Source organism: Theropithecus gelada, chromosome 17 (assembly GCF_003255815.1).
Source record: "Theropithecus gelada isolate Dixy chromosome 17, Tgel_1.0, whole genome shotgun sequence".
Classification (NCBI taxonomy): domain Eukaryota; kingdom Metazoa; phylum Chordata; class Mammalia; order Primates; family Cercopithecidae; genus Theropithecus; species Theropithecus gelada.
Genome location: NC_037685.1, coordinates 62023625 through 62043271, shown reverse-complemented (window position 1 = coordinate 62043271; position 19647 = coordinate 62023625). Strand labels below are relative to the sequence as shown.

The 19647-nt window shown below is 45.1% G+C and overlaps 1 protein-coding gene across 2 annotated transcripts; it reads right to left on the bottom strand.

Moving 5' to 3' along the window:
* Positions 1-1743: 1743 nt before the first annotated feature.
* UBE2L5 (ubiquitin conjugating enzyme E2 L5) lies at positions 1744-2656 on the bottom strand. 2 transcript variants are annotated; one of them, XM_025364486.1, is made up of 2 exons: positions 2559-2585; positions 2042-2462 (listed from the first exon to the last, which is right to left on the bottom strand). In XM_025364486.1, exons 1-2 carry the CDS (start codon positions 2583-2585, stop codon positions 2121-2123), a joined length of 369 nt encoding a protein of 122 aa, XP_025220271.1. In that variant the 3' UTR covers positions 2042-2120. The 2 variants fall into 2 exon arrangements, with proteins under 2 accessions (XP_025220270.1, XP_025220271.1); XM_025364485.1 differs by having other exon boundaries at positions 1744-2656.
* Positions 2657-19647: the final 16991 nt, after the last annotated feature.

Here is a 19647-nt window from a genome sequence, read left to right as displayed (position 1 = left end):
ACCAGACAACTCTTTGTTTGGTACTTCATTAAAAATGCTAAAAATAAAAGAAAAGAAAAGAAAAAAAGAAGCACAAAATGACTCATACACATTCCCCCAGACTAACAGGAGGAGTGACTCACCTTCCCTCCTCAGCTTGTATCACTCATGTCTTATGGATTAGGACATGGAATCATGTGTAGGTTTCTCTGCCACTTTCTAGAGCCAGTTAAATTCTAAGATCCCCAGAAGTTTAGTAGTCATAAACGATTATTAAATACTTGGGCATCAAATATGGTAATGAAATGAAAATATGTCTTCCATGAAGACACCGGCTATGACAGTGACCAGAGAAGAAAATCCCTGGAATCTTAACATGGTGATTTCTCATTGCTCACCAAGATGTGTGGGTTTCCCTTCGCTGATGATACTCACACGAGCTACTCCTACTGCACATGACAAAAAGAACTCAAGAAGGCAAACTTTCTTTACAAGTTGAAGGTAAAAGAAGCTAGATTGATAATAGTTTCTATAGATTGATTTATCTTTTTGACAAGTTTAAAACATATACTTAAAATATAATTTAGAAAATGCTTAATCTGCTGACTCCAGAGCCTGAAGTGCAGGGTGGGGTGGGGGTGGACAGCTGCCTACTACACCAGCAGAGCAAGACTGCAGACGTGCGGCTCTCCCTCCCACACCCTTCTCTTCAGACACCCAAGGGGTCCCATGCACCCCTGGAATCACACAACTAGTTTCTACAGATTTGAGATATGAGAAATTATAGACACTGGCTTCAGTTATTCAAAAGCAAGAGCTTGGGTTTTTTGATCCTTTAATTAAAGTTCTTGTTCCAAAAAAATGTGTTCAAACACAACCTTTAACAGCTCAATTTCTAAAAATTATTTCATAAAAGGAGGAGAGTGAACAATCCTCTATGTATATGTTCTACAGAACAAATCTTATCACCAATTACTAAAGCAGGGAAGTGCAGCTTGTCAAAAAGGCCTTACTGGAGAGGCGGTGGGGGATGGGGGATGGAGAATATGAAAATGTCATTAAGGATGAGAGCCTAGACACGATAAAAGATGCAGCACTTCAGAGCAGCCCAGCCAAAATGAGAGGTGGCAAAGCTACTTTTTTGTCTGTGAAATTTGCATTTGTTTCATTTCCTTTACCAGTGCCATCTAAGTCCCTCCAAGCCACCTCACTTTCTGTTGTCTCCATTTCAGCCTAAAGACACCCCAATTATGGTGTGCATTCCAGGTATTTCAGTCAGTTTTTTTGGGATGGGGTGGGGGAACAGAGTTTTGCTCTTGTTGCCCAGGCTGGAGTGCAATGGCGCAATCTGGGCTCACTGCAGCCTCTGCCTCCAGGGTTCAAATGATTCTCCTGCCTCAGCCTCCTGAGTAGCTGGGATTACAGGAGCCTGCCACCACACCCAACTAATTTTATTTATTTATTTATTTATTTTATTTTTAGTAGAGATGGGGTTTCACCACGTTGGCCAGGCTGGTCTCGAACTCCTGACCTCAGGTGATCCACCCACCTCAGCTTCCCAAAGTGATGGGATTACAGGTGTGAGCCACGGAACCTGGCTCGCAGGTATTTCAATCTAAATGTCAGTTCAACAGGAAACATCAATTAAAACAAAAATGGATTTCCCACGACCAATACGAATTCCTGTGGCCACTCTCATCCCATTTCCTATCTACATCTACCAAAAAAAAAAAAAAAAAAAAAAAAAGCAAGGAATAGAGCATACAGTCTCTTTTCTTTTATGTTCTCTAAGTAAACCCTGGGTTCTGGTAGGACCCTGTGTCAACATCCTGCTGTCTGAACTCTTATCCTGTTAGGGTAGCCAGATTTTATGCTTTTAAAACACCAACTAGTCCAATGTATAGTTCCGTCTATTAATGGCCACTTTTTTTTTTTTTTTAGAACATCTTAAATTTTTAATCCTTTCTTTACAGGTTACCTAGACCACTTTTAATTAAGAAAACTGTAGAAGTCAGTAACTGCTGCAAGCGAACGCCAGGCGGTGGCACGTCGATTTCCAGAGTCCTTCTTTGCGAGGTGTCTGAATGTACTACAGGGGGTCGGTCTCTGCTCACACTTGCTGGAATCAATCGTGGCAGATTTTAGTCCACAGGTCGCTTTTCCCCATATTTCTTTGTAAACTCTTCAGCATTCTTACAGAATTTTTTACGGTCTTTAGAGTATTCTTCAGCTAGGTCAGCCCGAAGCGGGTGCTCGGGCTGTGGGTCATTCACCAGTGCTATGAGGGACTGGATTACTTGGTCGGTTTTGGTTGCTGGCTTCCAGTTTTCAGCACTAATTACTGGCAGACAGACCTGCCCCTTTTCGTCGATGTTCGGGTGATAGATCTTTGTTTTAAATGTAATCCTCGGTGGTTTGAATGGGTACTCTGCTGGAAAGTTGATTTCGATTCTGAAGGCCCCCTTATTATACGGAGGGTTGTCAGGAACAATAAGCCCTTGCCAAGTCAATAAATTAGCTTCATCAACCTGGATGTTACGGAAGTTTTCCATTCCACATTTGCGGATTTCTTCAAGCTCCTTCATCAGCCTCCTGCTGGCCGCCATCTTGGATTTGGTGCTGCTCCTTTCCCAGAATGCATCGTGGTAACGGCCACTTTCAATGGTTGCATATGTATACACAAATAACGTTCTGATGTGGCAGTTTGAACTTACGCTGAGCAAAGCAACTTGCCCACTGGTTGATTAGAGTGGTCATCCACAATCCTACACATTATAATTCTTTTTTTTTTTTTTTCCTAGAGCCAGAGTCTCGCTCTGTTGCCGAGGCTGGATTGCAGTGGCGCCATCTCGGCTCACTGCAACCTCTGCCTCCTGGGATCAAGCCATTCTCTTGCCTGGGCCTCCCAAGTGGCTGGGATTACAGGCACGTGCCACCATGCCCAGCTAACTTTTTTTTGTATTTTTAGCAGAGGCGAGGTTTCACCATGTTGGCCTTGCTAGTCTCGAACTCCTGACCTCAAGTGATCCGCCTGCGTTGGTCTCCCAAAGTGCTCAGATTACAGACGTGAGCCACCGCACCCGGCCTTACACATTATAATTCTACCTGCATATTCACCTGCTGCCTGACTGAAGACTGATATTATATCCAGATCAGATTGCTCATCTTGCATTTCACAGCACAAAGTGAGATCCTTGGTGTTTGAATTTTTTTTTCTGAGGAATTTCTATTAATCCAGTTCATGTTCTCAACAGGAAGTAATTCAGACATGGGAAATGATAAAATGTATCAACTGAGAGCCAAAGAAGATAATGAATAGAGGTCAAATATACAAATATACTCATGCAAAGGGATAGAAATAATATATTTTGGGGCATTTTCACAAAAAGTTATCACTTTAGAGTACGAATGTAAATTATACTTGTTTACCTGAATTTTCAGATATAACACTTTGTAGAATATTTAATATATTGAAACCTGTCATTTTAATTATAAAATTGGACTTGAATTTCTGTAGAACAAGTATTATACCCAGAACGACACGAAAACTTCAGTAAGAAGGCAGCAAAACTTATTTTAAAATCACATATTTAAAGGTAAGATTATCTTTTACAATAAATTATTAATGGCATTGCTCAAAATAAGTTACGGAATATGAATGCAAAGTAGTCAGTTATTTTTATATTTGCCATAAGAGCTAAGGAGCTTAAAAAGAAAAGTAGTATTAGAACAACAAAAAATGGGACAGCAGTCACTTGGCTTCAATAAGCCTTCTCTGCAATATTCTGTAAGAAAAGAATATACAAGTTGCATTTTTAAAAGTTACCTTGTTGTGGAAGCTTCTGAATTTTGGAAAGGAATGGTTGATTTTAATCAAAGCCTGGAAGAAATACAGACATTTTGAATCAAAATGTAACAGTATATGCAGAGAGCTCTCTAGCTACAGATAATAAAATCACCACCTAAGCATAGGCTGTGTAGACCAGGACTAGGAAAGAAGTCCATCTGGCAGGAAAATAAGTTAGGATTCAGAGAGCAAATAAGATTGCAGCAGATGTCAGGGTACAGAAGATGAATGAATAAGTAAGAATTCAAAATAGTATGTTTATATGACCTGTCTTTCCCAACTAAAAGCTCCATATGGGCAGGGATTGTAATTTTGTCCATTGCTGTATCCCCAGCTTCTGCACCAGTGTCTGGCTTATAGCTTATAGAAGGTGCTCCATACATTCCCCCTCCCGACCCCTCACTTTTGTGTAAGCCCTGACTTGCATCCATACTTTTTTTTTTTTTTTTTTTTTTTGAGGAGTTTCACTCTTGTCTCCCAAGCTAGAGTTCAATGGCGTGATCTCAGCTCACTGCAACCTCCGCCTCCCAGGTTCAAATGATTCTCCTGCCTCAGCCTCCTGAGTAGCTGGGATTACAGGCGCCCACCACCACGCCTGGCTAATTTTTGTATTTTTAGTAGATATGGGGTTTCACCATGTTGGCCACGCTGTTCTCAAACTCCTGACCTCAGGTGACCCACCAGCCTTGGCTTCCCAAAGTGCTGGGATTACAGGCGTGAGCCACTGTGCCTGGCCCTTTCCTTTCCTTTCTTTTCTTTTCTTTCTTTCCTTCTTTCCTTCCTTCCTTCCTTCCCTTTCCTTTTTTTTTTTTTTTGACAAGAGTTTCGTTCTTATCACCCAGGCTGGAGTGCAATGGCGCAATCTTGGCTCACTGCAACATCCGCCTCCCAGGTTCAAGCGATTCTCCTGCTTTGGCCTCTGGAGTAGCTGGGATTCCAGGCACGCCCGGCTAATTTTTGTTATTTTTAGCAGAGACGGGTTTCACCATGTTGGCCAGGCTGGTCTCAAACTCCTGACCTCAGGTGATCTGCCCGCCTTGGCCTCCCAAAGTGCTGGGATTACAGGCGTGAAAACCCTGCCCAGCCCATAAATATTTGATAAGTGAATAAACATAAGCTGAAGTTTCAGAAGACAGATTTGTCCAAGGAAATTAAGTCCCACAAGTATGTGAGGAACACCTAAACAGTACTATGTTAAGTGTCTGCATGTAATGCAAAAGTAACTGTTATCCAAGACTCAGTAATATGGCATGAGAATGCATGGCGCTGGGCGGGGAGGAGCGACTGTCTTTGGGAAGAAGGCATTAGAGATGGTATTGAATGGTGAGTGGTAGGAAAGGGAGGGACTGGAGCCCAATGCCAGGCCCTGGGCTTTGTATTCCATTCCCAATCTCCCTGAGAACAGGAACTACTTCAAGTGCCTGCCTCACTATGTTTCTAGTAGGTGCTCAATAAATATGCATGAACTGGTAAGTAGACAATTGGGAGCCAAGCAGTGCATCCAATGGAGCTGCAGGATCAGCATGCTGGCCAGGACCAGCCAGGGAATCAGCCAGGGCCTATTTCTTTGTTCTCTGACTCATCTAATTGAACAACTGTGGCCAATCCAGGATGGGCATTGTCAGAGTGTGGTCTGAGAACTCCTCCCCCAGGATTAAACGTTAAAATGTTAACCTTCAGGCCCCATTGAGACTTCTTGAATCAAAATCCTGAGGGAGAGAACAGACACGGGAATGTAAAGCAGGTATCCAAGAATTGGGCACTGTGGCTCATGCCTGTAATCCTAGCACTTTGGGAGGCTGAGGTAGGAGGATTGCTTGAGGCCAGGAGTTCAAGACCAGCCTGGGCAACATAGTGAGACCTGGTATCTACAAATAAAAAATTAAAAATTAGGTGGGCATGGTAGCATACACCTGTAATCCTAGCTACTCGGGAGGCGGGACCGGGAAGGAAGATCACTGAGCCCAGGAGGTTGACGCTGCAGTGAGCTATGATTGACTGCACTCCAGAAACTGAAATCCCAAGAGCAAGAGAAACAACTATTTTGGGTGGTCACTGTGGGCCAGGTACTGTTCATGATGCTTTCACATATAGTAATTTTATTTATTTATTTAATTTTAAATTTGCTGCAAACTCTTGAGCAGACTTACATACAGTAATTTAATATGCAATAATCCACAGAGGTAGTTTGATTATAACTATCTGTGTTTGAGGAAACAAGCTCAGAGATAGTATATAACTTGCTTTACACTGAATGGCAAGTAACTATTGGGGATCCAAATTCCTGAGCTTAATTTCAGAGACCACACACTCTCCTACATCTCACGGCACCTTAGGGGAATGCAGAATCCAGGAAACCAGGACATCATGTTGTGCCTGCCTTCAGGAAATGTACATTCAGCCTCTGTTTGGTTGAATCTGCCTAAATGAATCTCCAGAAATCGAGATTTGAGGTTTTAACATTACATAATTCTAGATCCTAGAGTGTCAAAGTCATCTATGACTTTAATAATCCTAGTAAGACGTCCAAGCACTGGGTGCAGTGGTTTGTCTGAACCAGGACTAATTTTTAGAAAATTCACATGTGCAGAGTGGACAAGTGCCTTAACAGAGTGAAGGCAGAGGTGGGGGAAGACAGCTGGAGAGGTGCAGACTGTCACCCTCACACCTAACACCGCTGTTGGCTCCCACCAACAGTCCCACCCAGGGTGGCCGGGTCTTCTCGTGTTTCAGAGAAGCCTAAAGTCCAGCTTTCCATGTGAAACATAACAATTTCAAGATATCCATAACTAATTCAAAAGTTTAAACTACACCCTGCAGGCCAAACAAACAGGTCTGGAAGACAAGTTCAGGCCCATGGAGCTCCAGCATGCACCCTCTAGTTGGGAACATACAAATCCCAGCTCGCTAAGCTACATAAAGTAACTGGGACATGGTTTAGTCAAAACGGTTTCCATCAGAACCTGTCTGTGCATCTGCTGGCATGAAGGTATATCCCTACCACTATTTCAGGTTTAATTTAGGAAAACATGCATTGCATCATCTTTTGATTTTATGCAAGTGTATCAGATGTGGCCTGAAGGCCAAATTTTTGTAAATTGGGATTGCGTCTTTTTATTGCCCACCTTCCCACCGTAAGGATGCCTAATTCTGGTTTTTGAGTGATCTTTAATGAGCACTGGCCAATTTTAAATGTATGATTCCTTGGCCTTTCAGTTTATTTTATTTTTTTGAGACAAGGTCTGGCTGGAGTGCAGTGGTGCTATCTTGGCTCACTGCAACCTCCACTTCCCAGGCTCAAGCCATCCTCCCGCCTCAGCCTCCCTAATAGCTGGGACTACAGGTGTGCACCACCACGCCCGGCTAATATTGTAATTTTTTAGAGACGAGTTTCGCTATGTTGCCCAGGCTGCTCTTGAACTCCTGGATCCAAATGATCCCCCTGCCTCAGCCTCCCAAAGTGCTGGGATTATAGGCGTTGAGCCACCACACCCGGCCCTAGTTTATTTTAAAGGAAACTAGAGTAAACTCTCTGGGGGAAGAACCTTCAGTTTAATAACACTCTGTATTGTATCTCCTTTATTGTAATTGTATTTGGAGATTTTCCACATGGAACTTCTCTGTACTGAAGCCTTAAACCTGCTGTGTTTCAGAGCAGAAGTTATCCATGTCTGTCTCTCTCTGACACACATGCACAAAAACTAGATATGTGATTTACTATATATGACACGATAAACATTCTAAAACAGTAAGTTTAGAACAACAAATTGAGTTTTGTCATTGCTATTATTTAATGATTTTATCATGTTACTTTATGTAGAATGGCTATAATTAATTAGGTTTTGTTGTTGTTTTTAATATCTCCACAGTCTAAATAATAAACCATTTTCCCAATATTGGCATTGCTTTAGAAGAGATTTTCTTATCTATTTTATGGCAGAGTTAAAAAGGTGCCCCTCCGTGTGTCCTAAGTTTTGCAACGTGTGTGCATTTATTACGTGTCATCAAGCGAGGCAGTGCTAAACTAGCAAAGCAGAAATCATCACCAGAGCAAATTAACGCAGTGTCACCCGCTGACCGATGTTAAACGCGGCAGAGACGCACAAGCATCCGTGTGAATGGATTAAAAAGGCACTTACAGGGATGGCCCGCAAAGATCCTAGTTTCAAGACACAACAAAAAGCCTCCAGGAAGTGAAGCCGGCAGGTTCTAATCTCACTTATTTTCATGGCTATGTTTTTTTAATTGTAGTTTTCCACTGTAAAACCAAAGAGCATCAAAGGAGAACAGCCTTTCCCCTCTCCCGGAAGCCTCACGGAGCTGAGTTCCCTGAGCTGCGCGGCCGCGGGTCACGGGGAAGCTGCCCCGCGCGCGGAGCTCCCCGAGCGCCCAGCCCTGCCTGCGCCGCCGCCGCCACCACCGCAGCCACCGCAGCCACCGCAGCCACCGCCGCCGCCGCGGCCAGGGAGCTGGGCTGAGCTAGGCTGAGCCAGGCTGAGCCGAGCCGAGCTGGGCTGAGCCGAGCCGGGCAAGGCTGGCCGGGGCTGGCCGGGGCTGGCCGGGGCTGGCCGGGGCGGGGTGGGCGGGGATGGGCGGGCCTGGGCGGGGCGAGCGTCCGTAGTTATTTATTTATTTAGCGGCTGCAGGAAAGCTCCGTGGCGCTCGCGAAACCCGGAGACGCCTTCCAGGTAGCCCGGCGCTCCCGCCCGTCCAACAGTTCCCGGGCTTGGGAGAAACTAAGGAACTTGCTTCGCCCGCCCGCCGCTCCCCGGGGCCGCGTGCCCACCCGCGGCGCTCGCCCTCCCCGCTCCTCCCCACTTTCTGCCCCCACCTCCGCCCGCCCCACCTTCCCCTTCCCCCGCTTTCCCCTCTCCCACCTCCTCCTTCCCGCCCCCACCTCCACTTTCTCTCCCCTCCCACATCCCCCGTCTGCCCCTTCCCCCTCCTTCCCGCCCCACCTCTCCCTGCTCCTCTCCCTCCTCCTCCCCTCCGCTCCTCTACTTTCCACCTCCTCCGCCCTCCCCCACCTGCCCCCCGCTCCCCTCTCCACCCCTCTTTCCCCACTCCGCTCCCCCGGCGGCGGGCGGCTCCCTGGCTGCGGCGTGTACAGATTTGGGCAGAATGTGGTTCCAAGGCTCTCGGTCAAGAATTCAGAGGAGGAAAGTTTGCTGCGGCGCCGCGGCTCACACCACTCCCCGCCCCGGGGACTGTCCTCCAGGCCGGGCCGCGCCGCCGGTGCTTCCCTTCCCGGAGCCTTCGCTCTTCCCCGGGAAGGCCCGGCCTTACATAAGGGCCCGTGCGCACGCCCCAGCCCCGGGGGCAGCGCGCTCTGCTCTGCTCTGCTCAGTTTAACAAATATTCTGCTCCTGAAACTTAGTACAGATAAAAAGGGCAGCGGTCCGTTTTATTTTAGACAGAAAAATGAGGGCGCAAAAGGGGACTGAGCGGGAGAGAGGCCAGAGAACAAGACAGCAGGTTCGTGTTGGTGGCAGGTGGATAGAAGGTTCCTTGATAGCGGAATTTCCTATTTGGATGCCTGCGCAGAGGGAGGTGGCTGTAAAGATCGGGTAGCCTTGATAACGCCAAGGTGGCCTGGACAACAGAAGCCCGGGGAAGGAAACGGGGCGGGACTTCTGCCGCCAGAAAGGATGATCGCTATCCGCATCCGTAGTGGGACACGCGCCTGAGCGAGGGCGCGTGTAGCGGAGATGGGGTATGGGTCATGTGCAGGGAGCATAATGCCTGCGTCTCCAGCGGCAGGCCTGGCCTACAGCAGGCACACCATAAACAGCTAACACGTGGGCACCGAGCTTAAACTTTGCCAGCTTGGTTGCATTTAATCCTTAGAACAATTGAGCCCTCCTTACTCCCATTTTACACACGGGGAGACAGACCTGGATGGGCTAAGTGACTTGGCCATGACCACACAGCTCTTTGCAGCCGATGAGGACTCAAACCTCAGACTCCAAAACTCATGCTATGGGACAACTTCGTATTTGGGAGGCGTAATACAAAAGGGTTCAGCTTTGGGGCAGAGTGAAGGGACACCGCGTTTGGAGGATAGGCAGGTAGGCTTGCCGCAGGTGGATATGTATGTCCCTACAGTTCTCTCACGCTCACATTTCACCATGGACACAGCGGATCTTTACCCCTCAGGACGTTCCTGAGGCGGGTTCATTAGCCCGAGTTTCTGAAATCCTCTACTTCCTCCACAGTGGGTACTTGAAGAGCTGTCCTCTCTGGTTAACCCAAGTCTCTTTGTGGCTCTTCAGGGAAATTCCCTGTGCCCAAACAAGACTGGTATCCATGTGCAGAGTTACTGGACTCCCCAACGGGATTAAAAACAATTCCCCAAATTCCCGTTCTTCTGGGAATTCGTGGGATTCCTGGCCCACACAATATTTTATAAGGGGCCTAACCTGGAGCCTAAGGATGTGGGTGTCCAGGAGTAATGATGATGGGACATTCTTAGTCTAGCGTGAATGTATGTCCCTTTGCTGCTGCTCCCCAGCAACTATGAAACACACCTGATACTGTTAGGCCCCTCCGATAGTTTCTTTTTAAACGGTTTCGAGATCCCACTAAGGATGTTTTTTTTTTTTTTTTGCTTCAGTTGCTATTTTTACTACCACTTAACATCTACACACTCATACGAACCCAGAAGACACCCTAATCCTCCCCAAAAATGAGAAAGATTTGACATCCCAGCCTGCTAAGGAAGTCAGTGGGAAGCCTGGTTCTCAAATCAAATGTCTACACGTGTTCCCATAGAGCACAGAGAAATCGGCGTTTAAGACGCCGTGTGGTGGGATAATACCTTAGGGTGCTATCTGATAGTTCATTTATTTCTAAACTAGTGTAGCCGCCATATTGATAATTAAATATCCCGTAGGAGCTCTGGGAGGGTCTCCTTGTGTTATCCCTTCTCCATTTTTTTAAGGGTAAAAACTGAAGCCGCCAAAAGGCTTACTATACCACACAACACCCAACCCTTGTTTTGGGGCATGGGGACAGTGGATCTATGGCTCCTCAGGATGCCAACCAAGCGAAGAAGGAAGCCAGCTCTACTCAACAGCTCCTACAAAGGAAGGACCACAGGGGAGGGGCTTCAGTGGTTCCAGGCAACTGCTTCATTCACAACAGAATGACCATTTTCTCCAGCATGGCCAACTATCCCTAGTCTTTTTGTCACGACAGTCTAGAAGGCAGAAGCTAGAGCCAAGGCTGCTGCTAAGGAATTCCTACTCTTACTGGGGCCTAATGTCAGGCTTTCCTTATATTGTAGAGGGGGCCCTGGAGGATAGTTAGAGACTCTCTTCCTGCTGGGCTCTGAAGAGGAGCACGAGGATCTGGTGAGCAAAGTGAAGCAAAGCTTAGTGCAGTGCCTGCAGCTGACAGCCCAGTTCCCTACTGCATGCAGTTGGCTCAGGGCTGTCCCCCACCTTGGAGCTTCTTGCCACTCACGGGCTACCCTGCACACACTACTTACTGCCCAGGCCTGTCTGCCGCCACAGTACCCTGTGCCAGAGACCTTTCCTGGCCTCTGCTGGATCCCAGGCCTAGTATCATTCCTGGGGACCCCAGAGGCAAGTCCAGGCTATTATGTTCTGGGAAAACAATGGACAGTGTACATGTTTGCCTTTTGACGTAGATAAATGATACCTGGATCCCAAGTCTGGCTCTGGGGCAGGGGAGCTTCAGGCCTGGCTACGGCAGAACACTGAAGGAGGTACTCTGGGTTTTCACCACCTCTTAAATCATCTCAGAGAGAGAGAGAGCCACTTACTTTCACATGCACAAGCTGCCGCTGGCTCTGTCACAAGAAGATGAACTACAAGTAATAAAATCAAGATGAAGTTCTGTGTAAATCTTTCCAGCTTACAAAAATTGTAGAAAGTTGAAGATGAAAGGGATATTAAAGAGCATCTCATTCTACCTCCTCATTTTGCAGCTGTAAGAACCGAGGCCCAGGGAGGGGGACTGGGGAAGCCGCCATCACACAGCTGCTCCGTGGCAGGGGTTGTGCTGACTTTCTGTGGCTGTTGCCATTACACCCGGCATCTTTTGACTTTTGAAAACAGTGAAGGAGAAATCAGTTCTCCCAGCATCTTCACCTCCCACGACGTTTATTGTTTCCAGCTGTTAAAAATTGGCCCTTTAAAAATGAGTCGCCCTGCCAGTCACAGAGGGTCACCGCGGTGGGCAGTGCTGATTTAAGAGGGCGGCAGAACAGGGAGGTGATCGGAGGCATAATTGCCAGTCTGCTCCCTGGCACCTGGGGATTTCTGTCATTCAAGTCCCTGGGTGTGTGCCCTCAGCAAATACTAACCCACAGAGTCAATTGCTAACTGCAGTCATCTGTGCATTTGCCCTCTGGGGATGGAAAGCCAGAAGAAATGCCATTTCCTAGTCTAGTTGGCCTTGGATGAGAATATGTTTTTGCCTAATGGAAGCCTTCGGAGAGTGAATAATGTGTATTTAGGACCTACAGTGCTCCCCAGGATGCTGTAAGGGACCTGGTTATAAAGAAAAAAACCTCACAGATAACCATCTTGGCTTTGTCTTTGTCTGAGTTAAGTCCTTTTGGTTGGAAGTAATCAACTTGAGCTGACTTAAGCATTAAGGGACATACAAGAGTACAGCGGTATCTCATGAAGTGCAAGGGCAGATGGCCTCAAGGTAGCCCGAGAAGCTGCCAGGAACCTAGGCAGTCCACCTTCTCCAGCTTTCTTCTCTGCTTCATGTCTCTGCAATCTACTTTCTTCTCTGTGAGTAGCTGGGCGGAGGATAATCCCTCAACAACTATCACATCTACATCCTCTCTCCTCAAGAGATTAGCCAAAGATGAGTGGCTGTCCTCAGTCCAATTCCTGGGAAAGGGAATTTGGTTGTCCAGCCTGGGTCAGGTGCACAGCTTGATCCAATCAGGTGTGCCCGGGAGAGGATTCCCTGAGACAGGTACATCTGGGGACACTCATCCTCATAAATGACCGAAGGACAGTTCTCCAGGAAAGAAGAGAGAAGAGCGGAGGTCAGACATTTCAAATGTGTATTATAGGCAACACATTAGTTACTGATACAGAAAAATGGCAATGTCTAAGTAGGGGGCTTGAGAAACAGTTCAAACACTGTAGAGATTTTGATTATTTGCCTAATTTCTGGGATGATAAATTGTCTATTATGGAGCTGTATCTTTGTTTTGTTTTGTTTTGTTTTGTTTTGTTTTGAGACAGAGTCTTGCTCTATTGGCAAGGCTGGAGTGCCGTGGCGTGATCTCAGCTCACCACAACCTCCGCCTCCCAGGTTCAAGCAATTCTCCTGCCTCAGCTTCCTGAGTAGCTGAGATTACAGGCGCCCACCACCACCGCCGGCTAATTTTTGTATTTTTAGTAGAGATGGGGTTTCACCATGTTGGCCACGCTAGTCTGGAACTCCTGACCTCAAGTGATCCGCCCTTCTCAGCCTCCCAAAGTGCCAGAATTATAGGCGTGAGTCACCATGCCCTGCCAGAGCTGAGCTGAATCTTTTTTGTGTGTGTGGAGAGGGATGGAGTTTCGCTTTTTCGCCCAGGCTGGAGTGCAATGGCACAATCTTGGCTCACTGCAACCTCCGCCTCCCAGGTCCAAGCGATTCTCGTGCCTCAGCCTCCCCAGTAGCTGGGATTACAGGCATGTGCCACCACACCCGGGTAATTTTTGTATTTTTAGTAGAGACAAAGTTTCACCATGTTGGCCAGGACCTCAAGTGATCCACCCACCTCAGCTTCCCAAAGTGCTGGGATTACAGGCATGAGCCACCGTGCCCAGCCAATCTTTTCATGTAGTAGATTTCTTGCAATGTAACCCCTATCCTCTGGGCTTTGTGTAAAAAGTGCATTCAGACAATCTGAGGAGTGTCTTAATTTTTTATGTGACTATCATATATATTTTCATCCTGTTGAGGTGTGTTTGCTAGGTGGATATTGAACTCAAAATCAAAGTATAATTTTAAACTTGTGTTGAAATATATGTGTATAAGCATATGTGCACAATTACCTATATTGTTAAACACCCAACCTGCTTTCCAAAGGATTTGAAGCAACGTCTGGTAAAAACACAGAAGAAGTATGGCCAAGAGCTGTTAACACCAAAAAAAGTAGTACAGGGCAAGTCGCAAACAGATTGCAGTTGAGGAAAGCTGCAAAGGACTATAATGCCAGGCCTGAAGTGATTGCTAAATGTAGCTCTGAACTTTCTGACATTCAAAGCCAAAAATAGATATATTTTATTATTTAAACAGTGTCTACTCTGAGGTCCTCAAAACGCTTTCAGGGTTTTGAAGATCAAACCATTTTCATAATAACACCAAGACACTGTTTGCAACTTTCACTGTCATTCTCTTAGGAGTGTACAGTGGAGTTTTCCAGAAGGTACATGCCGTGTTCATCACCACAGATTAAATGCAGAAACAGACATGAGGATCTAGCTGTCTCCTACTAAGCCAGACGTTCAGGACATTTAAAAGTGTAAAACAGTGCCACTCTTCTCACTGACTTTTTTGTTTTGGAAAATATATCTTTCATAAAATATTAATTATGTTGATCTATTATGGGTTTGTTGTTATTTTAAATGATAAATAATTTTCTGATTTAATTTCTATGACTGTAAATATTGATGGATATATCCTGTATAAGCAAAAAGTCTTTGGGGTTCTCAACTATTTTTAAGCGTGTAAAGGGGTCATTAGAGAACTGTTCCTCAAGAATATTAGTGTTATTTAAAGAGCTTCTGCACAGAAAAAGAAACTATCAACAGAGTAAACAAACTACAGAATGGGAGAAAATATTTGCAAACTGTGCATCTGACAGGGGGCTAATATCCAGACTCTATAAGGAACTTAAACAATTCAATGAGTAAAAAATAATTAACCTCATTAAAAAGTGGGCAAAGGACATGAACAGACACTTCTCAAAAGAAGACATACAAGCAGCCAACAAACACGAAAAAATGCTCAACATCACTAATCATCAGAGAAATGCAAATTAAAACCACAGGGAGATACCATCTCACTGTAGTCAGAATGGCTATTATTAAAAAGTAAAAAAAAAAACAACAGATGCTGTTGAGGCTGTAGAGAAAATGTAATGCTTATACATTGTTGATGAGAACATAAATTAGTCCAGCCACTGTGGAAAGCAGTTTGGAGATTCTTCAGAGAACTTAGAACTACCATTTGACCCAGCAGTCCCATTACTGGGCACATACCCAAAAGAAAACAAATCTTTCTACCAAAAAGGCACATGTGCTCGTATGTTCACTGCAGCACTATTCACAATAGCAAAGCCATGGAATCAATCTAGGAGTTCATCAATGATGGATTGGATAAAGGAAATGTGGTACACATACATCATGAAATATTGCCCAGCCATAAAAAAGAACAAAATCATGTCCTTTGCAGCAACATGGATGCAGCTGTAAGCTGTTAGCCCAAGTGAATTAATGCAGGAACAGAAAACCAAATCCTGCATTTTCTCACTTATAAGTGGGGGCTAAACATTGAGTACACATGGACATAAAGATGGAAACAACAGGCACTGGAGACTACTAGAGGGAGGAGAAAGGGAGGGAGGAGAAAGGGAGGGAGTCAAGGGCTGAAAAACTACCTATTAGGTACCATGCTCACAACCTCAGTGATGGGATTAACTGAATCCCAAACCTCAGTGTCACATAATATACTCATGTAACAAACCTGCGTATGTACCCTCTGAATCTAAAATAAAGGTTGAAATTATTTTTTAAAAAAAGAATATAACTATTATTTAATCATCTGTATCAGTCCATTCTCACAATGCTATATATTAATAAAACTCCTTGAGACTGGATAATTTTTAAGGAAAAGAGTTGACTCACAGTTCCGCATGGCTGGGGAGGCCTCAGGAAACTTACAATTATGGTGGAAGGCGAAGCTTGCAAGGCATGTCTTACATGGTAGCGGGAGAGAGAGAGAGAGAGAGCAAGTCAGGGGGTTGGCGGGAAAGTGCCACACTTTTAAACCATCAGATCTCGTGAGAACTCACTATCACACCATAAAGGAAACTGGACCCGTTATCCAGTCACCTACCAGGTCCCTCCCCTGACACATAGGGATTGCAATTCGAGATGAGATTTGGATGGGGACAAGAGCCAAACCATATCATGCATCTGAGATGCTGATGTTGCCCCCCATCCCCCAATTTTTTCCAAAAGACATTGATCTACACTTGATCCCCTACAAAACTGAAAGTATTTTAGGAATAGATGAAGCAGCATTTTTATGCACATATATTCATTTATTCCTCATTCTATCTGCTCAAAACGTATTTATTCAGCACCTTTTTTTTGTTTGTTTGTTTTGTTTTTTGAGACGGAGTCTCGCTCAGTCGCCCACGCTGGAGTGCAGGGGCACGATCTTGGCTCACTGCAACCTCCACCTCCTGGATTCAAGCAATTCTCTGTCTCAGCCTCCCAAGTAGCTGGGATTACAGGCTCCCACCACCAAGGCCGGCTAATTTTTTTTGTATTTTTAGTAGAGACGGGGTTTCACCATCTTGGCCAGGCTGGTGTTGAACTCCTGACCTTGTGGTCCACCAGCCTCGGCCTCCCAAAGTGCTGGGATTACAGGTGTGAGCCACCGCACCCGGCCTATTGATCACCTTTTATACATATGCCAGGTATAGTGCTTGACTCTGGGAATAGAGTGAAGGGCAAGGCACACATGAGCCTTGGCCTCATGAAGATTATGATCTGCTTGCAAAGGAACAACAGTATGACTTAAAAATAATATAGGGTCAATGTAAAATTAATCCAGATGGAAACTGCTTTTGTGTGTCTTCACATAAACTACCAGTTTTTTAAAAAACCTGCTACCAGTTTTGCTGAGTCTGAAGGCTTAAGGTCAAGGAATTTCTAAGCAGGAGAACATCATGTGCCAGGTATTGAATTTACTGGTGATGTAAGTTACAGCAGCCCTATTCTCTTATTGTGTTTAAAGGTATGGTATGTTTTGAGAAAATTCAGCCTAGGTAAACAAAAATTCATGTGAGAAAGTATTACATTTGTATTAAAAAATTTTTTTCATTTTGGAAATATTAGACTTATGGAAGGGGTGATCAATAACTTTATTGATTGAATGATTGAGCGGTTCATTGTATATTTAAAACATGATTCAAGGCCGGGCGCGGTGGCTCATGCCTGTAATCCCAGCACTTTGGGAGGCTGAGGTGGGTGGGTCATAAGGTCCGGAGATCGAGACCATCTTGGCTAACACGGTGAAACCCCGTCTCTACTAAAAAATACAAAAAATTAGCTAGGCGTGGTGGCGGGTGCCTGTAGTCCCAGCTACTCGGGAGACTGAGGCAGGAGAATGTTGTGAACCTGGGAGGCGAAGCTTGCAGTGAGCCGAGATCACGCCACTGCACTCCAGCCTGGGTGACAGAGCGAGACTCCATCTCAAAACAAACAAACAAACAAACAAAAAAGAAACAAGATTCAGATGATCCCAGTTGACTCAGTTTATCAGTTATATGTATAATACATTTAGAAAAACAAAACTGTACTGCACAGTTGCAGTAGAAAAGAAGGAAGCATGCTTCCAGGGTGGCTAGTGTCTGCTGCTAGGCAAGCCCCAGAATGGAAGGAAAAGTCTAGAGTCAGTAAAAGAGCAGCGCCAAAGAAAATATGAACTTCAAAGTTTAAGTGGAACTTAATTTCTTTGACAGCATCATTGAGCAGAAGGTCAAGGCAGTGCATATAAATTTCAGTAAGACATTATACAAAAATCTTTTATAGCGTTCTTGTTGATTAGCTAATGGAGAGATGTAGGGTAGATCATGGTATAATTAGATTGATTTGCAGCTAGCTGGTTGAACAATCATTTCCCAAAAGTCTTGGTAATGGATCCATTTCAACTTTGAGGGGGTTCTTTATAGGCTTACCACAGGGCTCTAGCTTAAGCCTCACTCAGTACAATATTGTTGTAAGTCATATGCTGGTGAAATCTGCTGTTGACACACAGATAAGAGGAATAGCTTATATATTAAGATGCTAGGACCAGAGTCCAAAAACATTTGAAAAGACTGGAACAATGTGTCAAGTTTAATAAGATAGAGTTTAATAGGATAGCAGTCCACATTCTGGCCCCTAAAAGCTCTCTAAACAAGTTCATGATGTTTGGAACATGGCATATTTAAACGACATCAGAATGAGGCAAATATATAAACATATCTAAGTCGGGTCCAGTGGCTCATATATATAGTCCAAGCTACTTGGGAGGCTGAGGCAGCAGGCTTGTTTGAGTGCAGCCTGGGCAACATAGTGAGGCCTCACCTCTTAAAAAAATAAATAAATAAATAAAGGTATCTGTAAGGACTTTGCTATGAGTAGGCCACCACTTGATTTATAGGATGAGGTTTCCTGAAGCTTCTTGATGTCAGTAGGTCTTAGGCCAGGGGACAAGAGGGCGAGGTTGTGGAAGAAACCTGCATAGAAAGAATGGTTTAAGAATGCAATATGCACCCTTGTGGTGGCTCACACCTGTAATCCCAGCACTTTGGGAGGCCAAGGTGGGTGGATCACGAGGTCAGGAGATCAAGACCATCCTGGCTAATTTGGTGAAACCCGTCTCTACTAAAAATACAAAAAATTAGCCGGGCTTGGTGGCAGGCGCCTGTAGTCCCAGCTACTCGGGAGGCTGAGGCAGGAGAATTACTTGAACCTAGGAGGCAGAGGTTGCGATGAGCACCACCACACTCCAGCCTGAGTGACAGAGCAAGACTCCATCTCAAAAAAAAAAAAAAAAAAAAAGGTGCAATATGCAAAAGAAAACAGCAAACTCAATAAATGACTTTCTAAAATGCAATGAGAGACCTCAGAATGTATTAACAGAAATATAATGTCCAGAATAAAGGAGGGGATGGTCCTACTTTACTCTCTGCCAGTTAGGCCCCACCTGAATACTGGAGGCAATTCTGAGTGACTACCTTTTACAGAGACTTTGACTAGCTAAATATATACAGAGAACACAGCAATTAAGATGGAAAGGGTCTTGAAATCATGTCATGTCCCTGCTTTCAAAGTGTGACCCTGCTGGCTCCCTCTCAGAGCTCGCTTCCTACCTCTTTCCTCTCACTGTTTCCTCTCCACTGTCTCCATGATGGCCTTGCTGGTATTCCCCAGACATCAAACATTTATCATTGCAAGGCCTTTTTTTTTCTCCCCAGATATTGACATGGCTCTTTCCCTCAGTTCAGGAGAGTTTTCCCGAAAGTCAGATCTTTGTCCAAATGTTATGTCCTCAGTAGGACCTCTCTTACCTCCCAATCTAAAGCAACAGTCTCATTCCCAGTTTCTTTACCCTGCCTTTCCTTCTGTGTATGTATCACTACCTGACATTACATTATAAATGTACCTATTGAACTGTTTATTTTCTGTCTTCCTCAATAGAATATATGTTCCAGGAGGGCTGTGGCTTTGTTTTCCTCTTCCATCCTTCAGCCATCCTAGGTACACAATAAACAACTTTTTTTTTTTTTTTTTGAAATAGGGTCTCACTTTGTCACCCAGGCTGGAGTGCAGTGGTACGATCTCACCTCTCTGCAGCCTCGACCTCCTGGGCTCAAGCGATTCTCCCACCTCAGCCCCGTAAGTAGCTGGGACTACAGGCATGTGCCACCACGCCCAGCCAATTTTTTATATTTTTTGTAGAGACGGGGTTTCACTATGTTGCCCAAGCTAGTCTAGAACTCCTGAGCTCAAGCGATTTGCCTGCCTCGGCTTCCCAAAGTGCTAGGATTACAGATTACAGGC